Genomic DNA, 18384 nt, shown 5'->3' with positions numbered 1-18384 from the left:
TAATTATTGCACATGGTGAAGTGACTTTCAATTGCGTGTGTTTGTAAAGAAGGATCACAGTTCCAGGAGTCTCCTAGCAACATTACCTTTCAATGCAAACATCCCTGCAGAAAAGGAGCTCTGTCTGGCATTCTGGTCAGACACCTAAACTGAGGGGGCTGTCACTCAGACGCAAGGGGGCTAGTCTTGCGAACTGTCCAATCAGAGGCGGCTTCGGGGCAGGTGGGTGGGGCGAAGCTGCCAAGCAACCCGGAAGTTGCTGCTCCCGGCAGCCGCTCTGGGAATCGCGTCTGCCCGCCATTAAAGGCTCTACGTGGCTCTGCCGCCGGTTCTGTCGACTTGTGACCTGTACCAACCTCGGAAGTCGAAAGAAGGATGCCGGGGACCCCAGGAAACCTAGAAATGGTGAGATTTTGGGCCCGGAGTCAGGATTTGGGGGAGGAGTGTCTGGCCCAATGGGGACTTCCCTTCTCTCTCCTGCGGTGCTCGGGGTCGGCTGCCGCCTGCCTTTAACGGTCGCTGGTGGCTCTGTCACAGCCTCTGTCACGCTGTGACCTGCACTGGCCGTGGGAGTCATAGGAAGGACTCAGCAGGACCCGGGAGACTAGAAATGGTGAGTGTGCGGCCCCGGGTGACGAGACGGGGAGGAGGGGCTGGTCGGAACCGGCCGTGGCGGGACCGGCCTCCCCGCGGTCGCCTCCGAGTCTGCGGACCCGAGTCCGCGGGGGCGCCGCTCGGACCTCAGTCCCCTCCGGCCGCAGCGTGGGGGCCGGGCCCGCAGCCGGGACCCCGGGCGTCCTGTGGTCACTGCGCGCGGCGACTTCGCCCCGGAGCCTCTCTGGGCAGCTCTGCGCCCGCAGCCCCGCGTGTCCCCAGATGGTGCGGCGACCACGGGGGGGACATCAGGGACAAGCGTGACTCGGTCTCCGGGGCTCCTGCGTGGGAGGAGCTGTGGGCTGTGGGGTCCCCAGTCCGTCGTTTCTCCTTGGAAGCATCCGTTTTCTTCTGAATTTTTCATATATTCGGGGAACAGAGTCTCAAGTCCACGACGCTGTCCCCTCAGTCTAGGTCTTCGTAGGGCTGGCAACAAAGGCCTAAATTTCCAATCTCCCCCTCATTCCCAAATGGCAAGTTCCTGCCTCCAATTCACGGCATTATTATCAACTGTTTGTTCTTCGTGGATTTGAAACCTCCAGTATTTTAATTGTTTATTATTTTCTCACAGTCAATGGATGGCTGTTTTTAAAAGATTTATTTTGTGTGTGTGTGTGTATTTTACTTGAGTGAAAAGCAGCCTATAACCACCTGGAGCTACGTTGTATGAAATCCTTGTGCCCCTCCCCCCAGGATCTTTCTGGGCACAGACAGCCTATGGGAAGTCCTTTGGGTGGAGGTTTCTTTTGAGAAAGTTTCCAGGATGATCTGCGGTTTCAGCCCTGTCCCTACTTGAGTTAGTCACCTTTAAAATATTTAATCACTTTATTTTAGTCTCCGTTGAAAAATAAAAATTTATTTATTCAATACGACTTGAAAGACAATATAAAATATTTTCAGAGAGACAAGAAAGAGGTGAATTTCAGAAAAAAAATATTCGACTTATACATTGCATGTACTAAAGTCTTCTTTCCCTTTTTCTCCTCTCCCGTAGTGGGTACTAATATTCTGAGGTCTATTCTTTCATTTTGGGTGGGTTCAAATGGATTTCCAGGGCTTAGACTTGCAGACCTGAAGTGTTCAAGTATGATTAATAGTTTATTAAAAAATTACTTGTCATGGAAATAATACTATATTAACATACCTTTTCTCCCCAAAATGCAATGCATTATTGTGGAGTTTCTTGTTGATTCAGCAAATTGCCATAAGATTTTCTTCCCTCATTTCCACATAAAGACTGGTTTGAGTGTTTTAGCTGGATTGTTAAAACACTGTGTTTGTGCCATGTAAGATATCAATGGTGGTCCAAAAAACTCCAGTGGGGACAGAGGCCTGAGGACAGTGAATCTAAGCTAAGGCCCCCTTGGGCCTGCAAAGGGAAGGACTTGAAGGCCCAGTTGTTCTTCCTGGGGAGCCTCCCCCTGCAGGTCTCCTGCCTGCTCACACCCCCCATGGAAGGAGCCTCTATACTGAGAGGAGCTGCAGAGCCCTGGAAAGCTGGGGCTGCACGTGCACATGGGGGTGGGGAGGTGATGCCCTTTCTGAGGTTGTAACTGTGGTTTCCTTGGGCCTGTTTCTAGACATATGTTGGAGTTTTGCATCCACAGTGTAAGTGCACTCAGAGTGTAACTTGTTCACAGTGTAACTCAACTTTGACAGTCAGAGTTCTGTGTCCTGGAGTAGGGTTCATTAATTTGGGAGTTGATTTGTGTCAGAACTTTAAATCGAATCTTGCTGTGTTTTCCTCATTGTGAGAAGGGAAGCCTGAGAGAGGGAGCATTTGCACTATTCCCTGGGGAGAGGAGGATGTGTTCAGAGTTCATTCCTGTGGCTGCTCAGGTGCCCCACCCCCCTTCACCAGGGACTGACCCACTCCAGGGGTTCTGTCTCAACCAGGAGAGTCAGGAATATGGAAGCTTCTGAATGTGGCTTTCCTTCTGTCCCATGGGGAGCAGGTTGCTTATCTGTGCTAATTCCAGTATTTGTGTTTCTTTCCTTTGCATTCCTTTATCTATTGAATAGTGCAGCCCTTTGGCTCTAGTTTCCCTTAGCACTTGGGCCCTGAAACTATAGTTGATTGAGAGATATGATGACAGATTTTTTTCATTTTTTGATCAGTTTTCTTTTGCACATATCTCTAGAGAACATATTAATTTAAAAGACTAAAGCAATTAAATTCTATGTTAATTGATGTGAGGAAAATTTCTGAAAGTCTCTTTATATCTTTGAAAATCCAATACAGTTAAGGATTTAAACTCAAATCCTGATTGCATTGTAATATGCCACTTATTCCTGAAGATACCCCAGTGTGAGATAGAGGAGAAGGACAAACCAGGATGCTGCATGTCCTTTTAGTTAGAAAGAGATTTGAAAATTTCATTTTGTATGGCTTATGCTTTTATAGCTGTTACTGTTTAAAGGAATTAAATTCAAGAATGGCTTCTGATGTATAAGAGTTAAAGAATATAAATTTCTCTGTTTTTTAAAATAAATCTGTAAGACAGCAAAGTCTAACTTCAGAAGACTCACTGCAAGCATATCCTGGTCCCCCCCTGCACTGGTACTCAAGTAACACCCAGATACACAGTTTTGATCATTTTTGAGCCCCTGTTAGTGTTTCTTTATATAAATCAATCAAGAATGCATATTTTTTTGTCCCATTTTGTCCTTGTAATGAACAGTTGGACTCCACATTTTTGGATGAGTGCTCACAGCTTAAGCTTCCCCCCACCCTCTTCCGCTTGTGCCCCCACCTGGACAAGATGATGAGAAAGCCTGGGTGTTCTCTCCTCTAGAGCAGGCAGGAGATTCCACCACACAAGCCCCTGCCTGTGTGCAGAACTCTTGCCCCGGCCCCACCCCCAAGCCCAGTGCACACCCAGGCCAGGCTCCATTCCTTGCTTTCTTTTTTTTTTTTTTTAAAGATTTTATTTATTTTATTTTTTCCCCCCAAAGCCCCAGTAGATAGTTGTATGTCATAGCTGCACATCCTTCTAGTTGCTGTATGTGGGACTCGGCCTCAGGATGGACGGAGAAGTGGTGCCTCGATGCGCACCCGGGATCCGAACCCGGGCCACCAGCATTGCAGCGCGCGCACTTAACCACCAAGCCACAGGGCCGGCCCTCATTCCTTGCTTTCTGAGCCCTTCCAGAGGTGCTTGAGAGGCTGGCCCTGTCCTCCCCTTAAGACCTCTGTTATGTGAGTCCTAAGCCTTTTCCTACTCTGTGTGTGTGTGTGTGGTGTGTGTGTGTGTATCTGTGTCTGTGCCAAACAGGCATCAGTCTCAGCAAGGGAACCACCCCTCTGCAGTGACCACAACAGTTGGTGCCCTGAGCAGCGTGTGCAGACATGATCCCCCCCGCCTGCCGTGGGTCTGTCTTCTCCGGCTCTGACTTGCTCACCTGCTCTGCTGCCTGGTGGTGGCCTGCACTGTGGGCTGCTGCTTGCTGGCGAGCCTGGGCTGTGAGCTGTGCTGCCCGGTGTTGCATTGTTGACCCACCACGCCACAGTTATAGGCTCAGCTGAGCAGAGTTGGCAGTTTGAAGAATTTGTAGGCCTTTGGGAGCAGGACTATGTGATTGGGGCCTCCTTAAATGAGTCCTGGGTCAGAGTCTTTGTCAGGATTTATCTGTGTGTTAGAGTAAAGCTGTGACAGAGGCTTTGTTGGCCTGACATACCCCAGGGATGGGGGTGGTAGACAGGGACTATATACTTTGCAAAAGGTGGGTTCATCAGATGGTCACTGCAGAAAGAGCAGTTATTTAAAAAGAAAGATAAGAGGGAGGGAAAGACAAACTGTAGGTGGTGGGCTGAGTCCACACTCCCAATAGCAGAGGGCTTGCCAAGACTCTTAAGTACCTCTGCTGCTTCCCCTGCCTCTACTGCCATGAAGATCCTGACCTTCAGGGTTGTAGAGGACAACACCCAAGGCACCCCTGTGGCACAGTGTATTAATTCAAACCTGACTTAAGCCCAGGGATTAAACCCTATAAAGCAAACAATGTCATGGGGAGGCTCCTAACATTGATGGCACTGTTTTGAGGCTCTTGGGTGGGAAAAAATTATAAATACCAGGGTAGAGAAGAATCCCCTCCCCTGAAGTGTATGACATGAGGAAGCAAATGAAACATGAAAGATTAGAAGGAAGGAAACAATAGATAAATTACTGAAACAAAGGTCCATAATTTGACCCAATTGGAAATCCAGAATGTACTGAAATAATTTATGTAACAAAAGGTACACTGCTTGGCTTTTGGGCCTCTACAACGTAGATTCTGAATTATTTTTGCTATCTGATATAATGCAGTAATTCAGAAACCTTCAAGTAGTTAATCAATACTAGGTGTCAAAGTACAGTTATACCTGAGATTCACTAAACTTAAGGAAGGTACCCCTGATGATCTTCAGGGTGTTAATGAATATGATATAGAGAATGAATAGAACAATTCTTCATCTTTAGCCATCAGAACGATGGTCTTGTCTAAATTCTCCAGGGTCATAGCACCTGTTGTCCTAAAATATCCCATAGTGAGTTGAGAAGTTCTGATCCAACGATCAAGAATTAAAATTAGGGGCCGGCCCCGGTGGCACAAGTGGTTAAGTGCGCGCGCTCCGCTGCGGCGGCCTGGGGTTCGCCGGTTCGGATTCCAGGTGCTCACTGGCGCACCGACGCACCGCTTGTCAAGCCATGCTGTGGTGGCCTCCCAGATAAAGTAGAGGAAGATAGGCATGGATGTTAGCCCAGGGCCAGTCTTTCTCAGCAAAAAGAGGAGGATTGGCAGATGTTAGCTCACGGCCGATCTTCCTCACAAAAAAAATAAATAAATAAAATTAAATAAAAAAAAATTTTTAAAAAATAGAATTAAAATTAAGTGAAGCCTTTGCCACTTACAAATTGACTTGACAAATTGAAACTCCAGTGATATTACTCCCCAAATCAAGTAGTAAATATGGCCCAATGTAAATTACACAGGGCTTGAAGGATTGAAATTTGTACAGAAAACCTAGTTATTGAAAGGTTGATTATTCCCAGTCCTTCTTTTAACAGCCCAATTTGTCCCTGTTATATATAAACCTGCAAAGAATGAATGACACCTCAGAGTGGTTTCCCTCAGCTTGAGGCTATGGTTGCACCACATGGACCTCTATACCCAGTCTCCAACCCTATGGAAATTAGGGACTCCATCCATCAACAATTGATGAATATCCTGCTCTCACATATTTGGCTGTCTGTTCTGTTCAATGCCTATGTCAACAGCCTCTCAGCTGCACTTGGCCTTCCCCTCTGAAGGGACATGATGCACCTTTACTGGGTTATCCTCATGGATCTTCAACAGCTGTGCCCTCCCACACAGTTATTGCAGCAGGATCTGACCTGCGTCCTGGTTTCTCCAAGAACACAGGTATGATGTTACATTAATGACATCTCCTCTGAGGACATTCAGGACATACAAACATTGAAAAAAGGAGCTCACAAAAAGTGGATGGACATTGCCATTCATATAATGTGAGAACTTGACGACTTTGTTTAATTTCTGGAAATTATTTGGTAATCTGAGACCCATTTCTTCTCTGAGACCATGAAGAAACTGCTGTTATTTCCCTCAGCACCCACAACATCTGCTAGGTTCTTTTGTTGTTCCAGAGGTAACATATTTCTTGTATACAAATTTTATTTGAGCCCATTTGTGCTGTTACTTGCAAATTTGCCAGTTTGAATGGGCACCCCTACCACAAAGTCTGGACTCTCTTTAAATTGTCATACAACAAACACTCTTGTTAGTGTTCTCAAAGACTCCTTCACTACAGAGGCCTCAGTGACCTTCTGTCATGCCTCCTGAGGTACTCATGATGGCCTTAACTTGCCCATAGGCTTCTGATGCAAGAATCTGAGCTAGACCCCACAATATATGCCATTAGAGCTGCAGTGACCTCTACTTACAAGGCGATCCTGCCAGTAGATGGCCCTGAGTGTGGGACCATCTATCGAGCAGTCCATTTTGACTTGGGACCTGGGAACAGCACGCCAAGAGCTCAGCATGGCTACTGAGACCCCCTCGTAACATATTGGAGTCAAACCTGGGCCCTCTGGGATGTCATACCTGTAAGAGAAGGTGGTATTTCCTGTCCTCAGTCTGCTGCTGGGTGTTGAAGAAGGTCACCTCTTTCCCAGAATCCCAGGCTCCCTGGGGAGCTCCTTAGAACTCCCTGAGTGAAAAGCAATGGGAGTTCATAGACTTTGGGGATGACATTTGTCACCACGTTTGTCCCTGATGGAGCTCAGGCAGTGTTGTTGCTTTTCATGTCTTAATTGTGACATCTCTGATGAAGGATTGGACCCGAGGGTCATCACACTGACCATACATCCAGCAGTCATCTTAGCACCCACCAACAATTGGCTCCAGCTGCAGACATTACAGACTGTGGGTGATTCCCTGAGCAACCTGAGGGTTGCTCCTTTGTGGTAAAAAAAACTTTTGGGAGTCTTTTGCCTCACAGTTACCTGCAATATAAATCAAAGTAACACTTGTCTCTCTGCATACAAAGCCTGCACACAAAGCCTCGTCAGGACACTCTTTACCCACATGGGAGTTCCAGACACTACTGATAGTGATGAAGGCACTCATTTCACGTCTCAGAATATACAGTGCTGGGCTCTAAACAGGCAAAAAATAGAAGTTTTTCCTCTTTTCCAAGTCTCAGGGTGCAGTCTCATAGAGCAACTTAATGGTTTATTGAAATAAGTTTAAATTAATGGAGTGAAAGATGGTCTGTTTTTGTCATCAGTCAGTCATCAGGAGTGAATATTAATGTATCTGTCTTTACTTTTTTTCCTAGTAGGCTTTCCTTTGTTTAGGATCAGTTTTAGGTTGACAGAAAACTTGACCAGAAAGTACAGAGATTTCCCACATAACCTGCCTCCACACGTATATTCTGCCTCCACTCCCTATATTTTATGCCTTGATTTACTGGGCTACATTTGTTACATTTGGCGAGCCAATTTGATGCGTGAAAGTTCATAGTTTACGTTAGTGTTGACTCTGTGTTATACAATCTGTGGGCTTTGGCTCATGTAAAATGACATGTCTCCATCATTTCTTTATCACATGGAATACTTGCAGTGTTCTGAAAATCTGTGCTCCATCTGTTCATTCATCCCTCCCTCTTCCAAATCCCTGGCAACCAGTGATCTTTCAGTGTCTTATCTTTGATCTTTTCTAGAATGTCACATGCTTGGACTCATATAGTGTATAGTCTTGTCATATTAACTTTTTTCACTTAGCAATATGATTTTAAAATTTCTCCATTTTTGGCTTGATAACCTCATCTGCTCATCATTGAAGAATATTTCATGCTATGGATGTACCCATGATTGTTTATCCAGTCACCTATTGAAATTATCTTGGTTACACCTAGGTCTTCACAATAATGTGTAAAGCTCCTATAAGCATTCATGTGCAAGGATTTTTTGTGAACATCTGTTTTCAACTCATTTGGGTAAGTTCAAAGAACATGATTGCTGTATCATATGGTAAGAGTAGGGTTTGTTTTAAGAACTGCCTTTTTTCCAGAGTAGGCATACCATTTTCCGTTTCCACCAGCATTGAATGAGTGTTCCTACTACTCTCCATCTTTGTCATCCTTGAATGTTCTCAGTGTTTTTAATTTCAGCCCTTGTAATAAGTGTCTGGTAATATCTCATTCTTTTATTTGTAATTTCCTAGTGATGTATGACTTTGAGTACGTTTTCGTGTGCTTATTTACCATCTGTATATCATTGTTGAGGTGTGTGTTTAGATCTTTTGCCCTTTTTTTTTTTTTTGTGAGGCAGATCAGCCCTGTGCTAATATCCATGCCCATCTTCCTCCACTTTATATGGGACACCGCCACAGCATAGCTTGACAAGCGGTGTGTTGGTGCGTGCCTGGGATCCGAACCCGTGAACCCCGGGCTGCCCCAGTGGAGCGTGCGCACTTAACTGCTTGTGCCACTAGGCTGGCCCCTCTTTTGCCCATTTTTAGCTGGGTTGATTATCTTCTTTTTGTTGAGTTTTAGGAGTTCCTTGGACTTTTTGGTTACCAGTCTTTTATCAGATAAGTGATTTCAAAAGGTTATCTGCCAGTCTGTGACTTGTGTTTTCATTCTCTTAACACTGTGTTTCACTGAGCAGAGGTTTTTCATTTTAATGAAGTCTAACTTATTTTTTTTTTATCTTGGATCTTACTTTTGGTGTGGTATCTAAGAATTAATGACCAAATGAAGGTCACCTAGATTTTCCACTGTGTTATATTTTAGGACTGTAGTGGTTTTACATTTAATACTAAGATCTTTAATTAATTTTCAATTAATTTTGATGAAATTTATCAAGTCTATGTCTAGATTCTTCTTTTTGGCCAGTGGATGGCCAGATTTTTCTGGCAGTATTTGTTGAAAAGACTACATTTTCCCATTGAATTGCCTTATATCCTTTGTCAAAGATGAGTTTACTATATCTGTGTGGGTCTATAGGAAACAACTGACTTTTGTATATTAACATTTTATCTTTCAATCTTCCTCTACACTTTTCTTAGTTCAAGGAGTTTCTTTGTTATTGGAGAGTCTTTGAAATTTTCTCCATAGACAATCTTGTGCCACAAGGATAGTTTAATTTCCTGCCTCCCAACTTATGTACCTTTAATTTACTTTTCAAATCTAATTGCATTGGCTAAGAATTCTGATACAAGATTGACTAGGAGTAGTGAGAGAGGACATCCTTGCCTTCCTTCTGATGTTACTGGAAAGCATCTAGTCCTTTCAGTGTAGTCCACTAGTATTAAACAAGAGCACAGTTGATGTAGAGGTGGGTGTGGGCAGAGGGGAAGCATTCTCCAGTCCAGTGATTTGGTTTCAAATCTTTTAGTGAGCCTGTGTCTCTGGGCTTGAACTTCTGTGATCTAGTGAGAAAGATATTGGATCTTTTTCTGTAGTTCCTAGCAAAAGCCTCTTAAAGCACTTGGAATTACTTGAGCAATAAGGGTGATATAGTGTTTTCTGTTTTAATGAGGCAATTTTTTTTTTTTTTTGTGAGGAAGATCAGCCCTGAGCTAACATCCATGCTAATCCTCCTCTTTTTGCTGAGGAAGACTGGCCCTGGGCTAACATCTGCGCCCGTCTTCCTCCACTTTATATGGGACGCTGCCACAGCATGGCTTGACAAGCGGTGCGTCGGTGCGTGCCCGGGATCCGAACCCCGGCCGTCAGCAGCGGAGTGCGCGCACTTAACTGCTACGCCATGGGGCCGGCCCCAATGAGGCAATTCTTAACCAACTATTAGATGGCTTCAAGATGGGGCTTGATCACTGGAAACACCAAGCCTTGATTAGAGACATGGAACTTACAGTCCCAGCCTCTGTGTAGAGGAGAGGAGTTGGAAACTATGTTAATCACCAATGGGCAATGATTTAATAAATTGCACTCATGTAGTGAAACCTCCATCAGAACTCTTAAAGACAGAATTCAGAGAGTTTCTGCATTGGTGAACACATCCAGGTGCTGGGAGGGTGGAGTGTCCAGAGAGGATGTGGAATCTCTGCAGCCTCCTCCACCGCCACTCCCCTCACCCATACCACTGCCCTGCTTTGCCCGTGCATCACTACCTTTTGTCTGTTCCTGAGTTGTATCATTTATTGTAAACCAATAATAGTAATTAAAGCAGTTTACTGAGATCTCAGAATCATTTCAGTACATTACCAAATGTAATAAGGTGCTGAGGGGATCTATGAACTTGTAGACAGCTGAGTAGAAATATTGGTAGCCTGGGTACCCCGTATTTGGTTGACATGCAAAGAAGGGAAAGTGGGCCGGCCCCGTGGCTTAGCGGTTAAGTGCGCGCGCTCTGATGCTGGCGGCCCGGGTTCGGATCCCGGGAGCGCCCCGAGGCACCACTTCTCCGTCCAACGCAAGGCCGAGTCCCACGTACAGCAACTAGAAGGATGTGAACCTATGACGTACAACTATCTACTGGGGCTTTGGGGGGAAAAACTGAATAAATAAAATCTTTAAAAAAAAAAAAAAAAAAAAACAAAGAAGGGAAAGTTTGTGGGGCTGAGCTCTTATCCTGTGGAGTCTGACATGAACTCTTGGCACATAGTGTTAGAATTGAATCGAACTTGGATAACTCTTTGGTGATATAGAGTTGGAGAAGTGGCATTGGAGCAGAGACCAAATATTCGTGTCAGGATGGGAAAAAAATTCTGTCATCCTCATATGTGCCCCACGTTTGAGAGCAGAAAAGGCTGGAAGAGACTCAAGTTGGCTCTTTCCCTCCCCTCAGGTCTTTTACGCTCTGGAAAAATTCCAGTCACTTATGTTCTTTTGAAATAGATTACTTTTAGGGTGTGCCTTATTAAGAACAATATTTTGGATGCATTTTTAAATAGCTACATTTTCTCTCTCTCTCTCATTGTGGAGACAGTGGTTTACCCTGTGACCTCAGTTCTCTCATGGAACAGTTGTTATTTCAAGTTTCTTTCTTTTTTCTTCTGAGGACTGGAATCCAGCTTCTGAGCTCCTGGTATGACAGACCAGGACCAGAAGTCTCTGACTCCTTTTTTTCTGCAGTTTTGTGGAGAGAAAATTGAGATACATGACACCATAACTTTAAGGTGTACAACATGATGTTTTGATTTACACAAATGATGAAATGCTTACCACAGTAGATCAGCTAACATTTATCTTCTCATACAGATACAATGGAAAGAGAAGAAAGAAGAAAAGAATAATCTCTTTGTGATGAGAACTCGTAGGATTTACTCTAACAGCTTTCCTATATATCATACAGCAGTGTTAGCTATAGTTGCCACGTTGTATATTACATCCCTACTATTTATCTATCTTATAACTGGAAGTTTATACCTTTTGATGACCTTCCTTCAGTTGCCTCCCCCCCACCTCTGGTAATCAAAAGTCTGATGTCTTTTATGTGAGTTTGCTTTTGTTTTTGTTTTTTTTGGATTCCAAATATAAGTGAGATCACAAATTATTTGTCTTTCTCTAACTTGTTTCACTTAGCATAATGCCTTCAGGTTTCATCCATTTTTCCGCAAATGGTAAGACTTCCTTGCTTTTTATGGCTGAATAATACTCCATCATCTATATATTTATATATACCAGAACTCTGTATCCATTCACTCATTGATGGATGTATATCTTCTCTATGGTAGGTAGGGGCCTCAGCGAGTGAGGATGTCATCATTGATCATTGTTTTCCCACCATCTAATATATCTTCAGCACTGTTGGGGGAACTGTTCGGGTGTGGATGTAAACAATGTACAGCAATACCTAAAGTCTTGCATTCTTGGGATTAACAGAAATGGTTCCCCATAAAGATAAAGGCATAGAAATATTTCATCTCCATTTTAGCTATAGTTAAACCTTTCACTGTGTGTGCTATTTCATCCTGATCCAGATACGTGTGTATCTGAAAGTGGAGACTTCCATGGTTTGGGCCATGGGTATTTATGGTATTTATGTTTCTGTTTAACATCAGTTGAAAAGATTTAAAGTTGCCTTTTGATTCAGCATATCACTTTGCTGCTATTCAGATTGAGTGACACAATTTGTACCCCATGAAATCTTCAAGTTTCTCCCAGTCTAAGGAAGGGTTCTGGTCATCTGCACAGTTGTAGCCCATCATGGGTTTTCCTAGGAGTAGAGTGATGTCTGTGCAAGTTCAGTGTGATTTCCTGGTTCAAACACTAAAAAGAGCTATGAATGTTTAGGGAGTAATAATCCAAGGAAGAATTAAGGTGACCTGTAGACAGAGTCACAGTATCATTTTGAGTAATATCCTGTGTGGTGGCAAAGGAGGTAAATTTGACATCCTCAAACTGGGAAATTTTCTATGCCTTTTTATAAGAGGAGTACCTAGGAGGTTTTTGTTTCAATGATGCGAAGGCCTCCAAAGCCCATTTTTGCTGTTTTCAGGGATTATTTCCATATGTTTACATTTCTAGGAGATGTTATGGAAGACAGGGTAAAACTTGACAGCTTTTGTTTCATTAAACAATAATGGAAATCCAAACTTGTTCCCTTTTTTTTAGTGCTAATTTATGTTTTCTTAGCAGTGTGGAAATTAGTGTATCATTTTATCCATTGCCCCCATCCTTCCTCCTCTGATGCAAATGAAGAAAGCTAATCACAGGGTCTTACCCAAATTCACATAGCTCGTAACAGTGGAATCTCTTAGTTTTGAAGGCATAATGTGTGCCTCACTCCTGGGGAATGTCAAAAATTTTAAATTCACAAAAACACTGCAACATTGTATAATTGTACACTTTTACAAATGTGGCAACAAAATTTCCAAACAGGACTCATAAGGCAACATGGTATTCCACTTATATGACATTCTAGAAAAGGCAAGGTATAGGAACCTAAAACACATCGGTTCTTAAGGGTGGGAGGGTTCAGTACAAATGGCACCATGAGACTATTCCTTTGGGTGATGGAGTGTTCTCCTGATGGTGGTATAACTACACATTCATGAAAACTCACAACTTCTCTTAAAATAGTGTACAGATAGAAAACAACAAAAATATTTTCACATGCTAGGAGAATGTGAAACTCTCCTGAACTTTGAATGCTTTGTGTGCCACACTTGCTTCCACCACCTTGGGTTCCCTCTTAGAAAAAGGTGGAAGGACTGAGGAAGACGGACATAGGCCACTATGGACTTTTCCTGGTACCCAGTCTGAAGTTAGAAAACTCCCTCTAGGGCTACACCTGCCCTCATGTCATTCACGTAACTGGTGAGAAAGTGATAAAGCTCCTGGCATCCTTCTTTGAGTTGACATCAGCTTTCTCGAGTCACATCCTGGGAATGCGGTGGTCTGAAACATAAAGGTGCATCTAACACATCTCCACAAGTGGAATCCGCCTGGGTACATCCTCATCTAATCCTTGGGCACCAACATCATGCCTTCCCAGAGCAGGTCTTGAGGCCATTTCCAGCTCTTAAGTTTCCCATCTCAAGGGTACACGGTGCCTCCTTGCTGGGAAACATGTTTAAATACAACACCTGTCCCACTCTGGAAATTTTCTGTTGTGTTGGCCTTAAAATCAGAAGAGCCAGTTATTTTACCGGTAAAATGGGTTTATTCAGGAATAGCAGAGGAAGTACAATTCAGGACATGGAAACTGCGGTGAACCATAGGCAGGTAGGGAGAACAGAACAGATGGGTTTGTTCTTATAGAGGACAGGAGGATGCTAGGATTTGCTGTTTGGAACAGAAGTTGATTGAAGGAGCATGAGAGATAGGGGGGTGACAGTGGCTGAATGTGGTGGTTTCTCATTGGCTGGGCTGTTGCTGGGCAAGGAGAAATTCTTCCTTCCTCCTGCTGGGGTAGGTAAAGTAAGCTTCTTCTTGTTGGGGAATGGGAGGTACACTTCCTTTTTGGGGTCTGCAAGGTATGGCAAGTAGTAGTGCATAAGAGCTCCCGCTTCAGGGCTTCCTGACTCCATTTTAAATGAGATTTTCTGTATTTTCACATTTGCAACCCCAGGTGACTGTGAGGTGAGGCAATGGCAGAACCCAGAACCCATGTCATGAGGCACAGGCCCCTGGACACTCCTCACTGCCACATAAACATCACATCTGCAGGAATAAGCACAGTTTCACAATAGTCTCAAGACCACCACCAATGTCCAAAAGAAGCCCTGCCTTATCCTAGCTCTGGGAGTCCCTCAGGTTTGTGGCTGTACCTAAATCCCTCTCCCTGAGATCTCTGGCACATTCCACCCTGTGGTTTCAGTGGCTCATGTGCTGACCATTCCTGGCTCACTCACCTCAGAACCCACCTCCAGAGTGAGTTTGGATCCCACCCACCAAGGCCAGTGCTTACTTTTTCTGGAACTGGACTCATCCTGCAGAGTTCCAGTCCTGAGGCCTGTGGGAAATGGTGATCTCAAGTCATATCCTCCACGGTCACGGGGCCCCTCCCTTCACATGGCTCCCAGAATGCAACAGGCACCGTGCCAAAAGAAGTGGCAGAAGTGACAGGAGTTTCCACCTTTCCTGAGTGCACAGGTGCAGGAGTTGGGGCCCCCTCTTTTGTCAGAGACCACACATACTGCTTTTGAAGGGCAGAGGCAGAAATGAGCCAAGCCATGTCCCAACATGCCCTTGCAACAACTTCAGTGCTTTCCTTGGTTCCCAAGGTGACGTCTCTGTGGTTGGAGACCTGGAGGCTGAGGTCGAAGGGCTCCACCCCCAACGGTAAATGTTCCAGGGTGGGGCAGTGATCAAGGCCTCGGTGATGATGGCCCACAGGCAGACCTGCATGAGGTCTGAATGCAGGTGAGACCTCAGGGTGTTATGGGTGCCAGACCAGGGAGACTGCAGACAAGGAATTGGCAGCTGGGTGAGGATGCACAGATCTTTGTTGTCTGCACTGAGCTTCAATGGGAAAGCAAAGTGAGGAAGGGGCACATTATGGAGGAATGATTCTGGAAGTGATCATAACAGTGTGAGGGGCTGAAACACTTGATCACTGCAGTCGTTGTGGGTCCTGACTCTCCCCTCTTCAGGGCCTTGGCTGGGTGTCTCTGGGCCATTGTCTCTGAAGGTTTGTGACTTTGGGTGTCTGTGTGTGGGTGTGTGCATATGTATGTCTAGTGAGAAAGCCTGTGAGGTTTTGAATGTCTGTCTAGGGGGCTATGTGTCTATGTCCTTAAAATCTGGAATGCTTTTATTTCATTTGGTGCCTAATTGCCCTGGTAGCACCTCCCTCACCATGTTGAATTGAAGTGACATGAACAGACAAATCCTTATCTTCTTTCTGATTATATTATTCTTGTGTTTTATTTTCTGTTTCTTAAGATGTTTTGACATCTTGGGGGGCCTCTGAAACATAGGGAGACACTGCCTTTCCCAGGGGGACCTAACTCCACATTGGTGGTGGACAGCTTGTCTGGAGCAGGCCTTTCATGTGCACACCACCCGGTCCAGTGCCGTGTCCCTACAGACCTCCTTATCCACCTCTCACACACCAAGACGATATTTCCCCTGCCCTAAACCAATGCTGGACCAGGTACCAGATGAGTAAGGATCATCCCTGTGCCCCAAAGGCTGCTGGAATTGTTCAAAGTAGCGAATCCTAAGCTGCTTACTCTGCATTGACTTACATTTCCTATGGAACCCCAAATAAAGGTTGTGGCCTAGATTTTTGTCCCACTCCTGATTCTGGCTCCTGAGCAAACCTGATGCATCCCCTGTGACCCTGCCTGACATGGCATGCCCCCTTATCTTGGGAAATGTAAGTAATGAAAATCTTTCAATTGCTTTGGCCTGTCCATGTTGTCACTTTGTCTCCTCCATAAATTAAAATCTTAAGGGTACAAATTAGGCTCTGATCCTAAGGAGAGAGTGTTAAGTTAAGATGGTGGAGCCACCGTGGGGGGACTGAGTGAGGTCTGTGGGACTATGAGTCCACAGCAGAGGTGATGTTTACCAAGGAGCCTGCAGCAGAGGACATGGGTGCTGAGTGGGGACATACTCACCTTTGTCCATCACTGAGCTCACAATAGAAAAGCAAAGTGACAAAGGGACAATTCATGATGAGTGAGTTTCTGGATGCATTTATAGGAGAGGGGCTGGAAATCATGACGCCAGCCTGTTTGGGCCCTGACTCTGCCACCCACTCTCCCATTTTGTGTTTTTTGTAGAGATGTACTTTTTGTGCTGTATGGTGTCAGGAAAGGTGAAATCCCTTCCCCATCTAGAGGAGCTGAGACACCCTCTTTGGGGATTGGTTTGGGAGCCAGGAGACACCCTTCTACCAGGTGGGATGTGAGAGAGAACAAATCACTTTGTCAGGGTCTTGGCATTGGATGAGGTTTGTGTAAAGCTTCCATATGAGTGTGTATGTGTGTCTGTCTCTCTCTGGGCCCTGATATACAAGAACTATTGGTGTGACAGGTCTTCTGGTAGGTGCTTTGGTGAACAAAACAGAGCAAATATCTGTGTTCACTTTAAAGCTGACATTTTAGGAAAGAAGAAGATATATAAATAAAATTACACTATGTGTGTGATCGTGATTGGCCCTAAAGAGTAAAGAAAAGTGGTGAGGAGTGCAGAGGGCCTGGGCTCTGTGTCTATGGGAACATCTGTGTGATTCTGAGCCATTAACTCTTAGGGTTTGTGGGTTTTTGTCTCTGTCTGAGTGTATCCTCCTATATGTGCCATGACAAAGTCTGTGTGATTTTGTGTGTCTGTCTGTGGATCTATGCACGTATGTCCTTTGAAATCTGTTATTTTTTTCTGTGTTCTTCTCTAATTGCCCTGGTAGCACCTTTCCTACCACATTGGGTAGAACTGGTGAGAGCAGACATCTCTGTCTTCTCTCTGATCTTAGAGAGAAAGCCTCCAGTCATTCACCATCAAGAATGATGTCAGGGCCGGCCCCGTGGCTTAGTGGTTACGTGTGTGCGCTCTGCTACTGGTGGCCCGGGTTCGGATCCCAGGCGTGACCAACGCGCCGCTTGTCCCGCCACGCTGAGGCCGCGTCCCACATACAGCAACTAGCAGGATGTGCAACTATGACATACAACTATCTACTGGGGCTTTGGGGAAAAAAACGAGGAGGATTGGCAATAGATGTTAGCTCAGAGCCAGTCTTCCTCAGCAAAAAGAGGAGGATTAGCACAGATGTTAGCTCAGGGCTGATCTTCCTCACCAAAAAAAAAAAAAAAAAAGAATGATGGCAGCTGTGGGTTTTCATTGATGCTTTATTTCAGGTTGAGGTAGTTTACTGAGGAGGTTTATCATATTTTTCTGAGTGTTTTCCCTGTGAAGGGGGTTGAACTCGGTCTGATGCTTGTTCGTATCTATTGAGATGACCCTGTAGTTTTTGATAATGGTTTCTTATGTTAGTTCATTTTCAGATATAAAACCAACATTTCTTTCCTGGGTTAAATCCCACCTGGCTATGCTGTTTAGGTCATTTTTATTTTGCTGGATTCAGTGTACTAGTATTTTGTAGAGGCTTTTTTCATCTATGTTAAAAAGAGGTATTTGTGTACTGTATTATAAGATAGTGTATACTGTAAAATTATCTAATGCTGCATTTAGTGTATATCTTTGTATATGTGTGTATATATATATAGAGAGAGAATGTAGAATACATTATGTATATAATTATATATATGATATATTTAGTATATTACCTGTATATAGCATGGATAGCATACAGTTTAGTATTATCCATAATTATTATATATTATATATAGTAGAATATGTTTTATAGTTAATATACGTATAGTTTTGTAGTGTATAGTATAATGTTATACTTTTTTTTGTGAGGAGGATCAGCCCTGAGCTAACATCTGTGCTAATCCTCCTCTTTTTGCTGAGGAAGACCGGCTCTGAGCTAACATCTATTGCCAATCCTCTTCCTTTTTTTCCCCAAAGCCCCAGTAGATAGTTGTATGTCATAGTTGCACGTCCTTCTAGTTGCTGTATGTGGTATGCGGCCTCAGCATGGCCGGAGAAGCGGTGCGTGGGTGCACGCCCGGGATCCGAACCCGGGCTGCCAATAGCGGAGCGTGCGCACTTAACTGGTAAGCCACGGGGCCGACCCTAATGTTATACTTTTACAGAATAATATTACAGTCTTATTAGTCTGTAGCATAGTGTATCATTACATGTCTATGAAAAGAATTATTCAAATAATCCACTCATATCCTCCCATGGGA

General features: G+C 44.4%; 1 protein-coding gene across 6 annotated transcripts in view; it reads left to right on the top strand.

Moving 5' to 3' along the window:
* The first annotated feature begins 267 nt into the window (after positions 1-267).
* The window catches only part of LOC147912109 (uncharacterized), a 44969-nt gene continuing 26852 nt past the window's right edge, over positions 268-18384 (top strand). Inside the window, exons 1-4 of one of the 6 annotated variants that reach the window (XM_087426007.1) lie at positions 268-405; positions 538-613; positions 5913-6057; positions 8072-8152. In XM_087426007.1, coding sequence (XP_087282133.1) covers positions 5950-6057; positions 8072-8152 — 189 coding nt within the window. In that variant the 5' untranslated portion in view covers positions 268-405; positions 538-613; positions 5913-5949. The remainder of the gene's footprint in view (positions 406-537; positions 614-5912; positions 6058-8071; positions 8153-18384) is intronic. The other 5 variants (XM_087426009.1, XM_087426008.1, XM_087426011.1 and 2 more) reach the window with 5 other exon arrangements.

This window comes from Ceratotherium simum, chromosome 39 (genome assembly GCF_057802395.1).
Source record: "Ceratotherium simum simum isolate JZ-2026a chromosome 39, ASM5780239v1, whole genome shotgun sequence".
Classification (NCBI taxonomy): Eukaryota; Metazoa; Chordata; class Mammalia; order Perissodactyla; family Rhinocerotidae; genus Ceratotherium; species Ceratotherium simum.
Note: the sequence above shows the minus strand (reverse complement) of the source record. Positions and strands in the feature narration are given on the sequence as shown.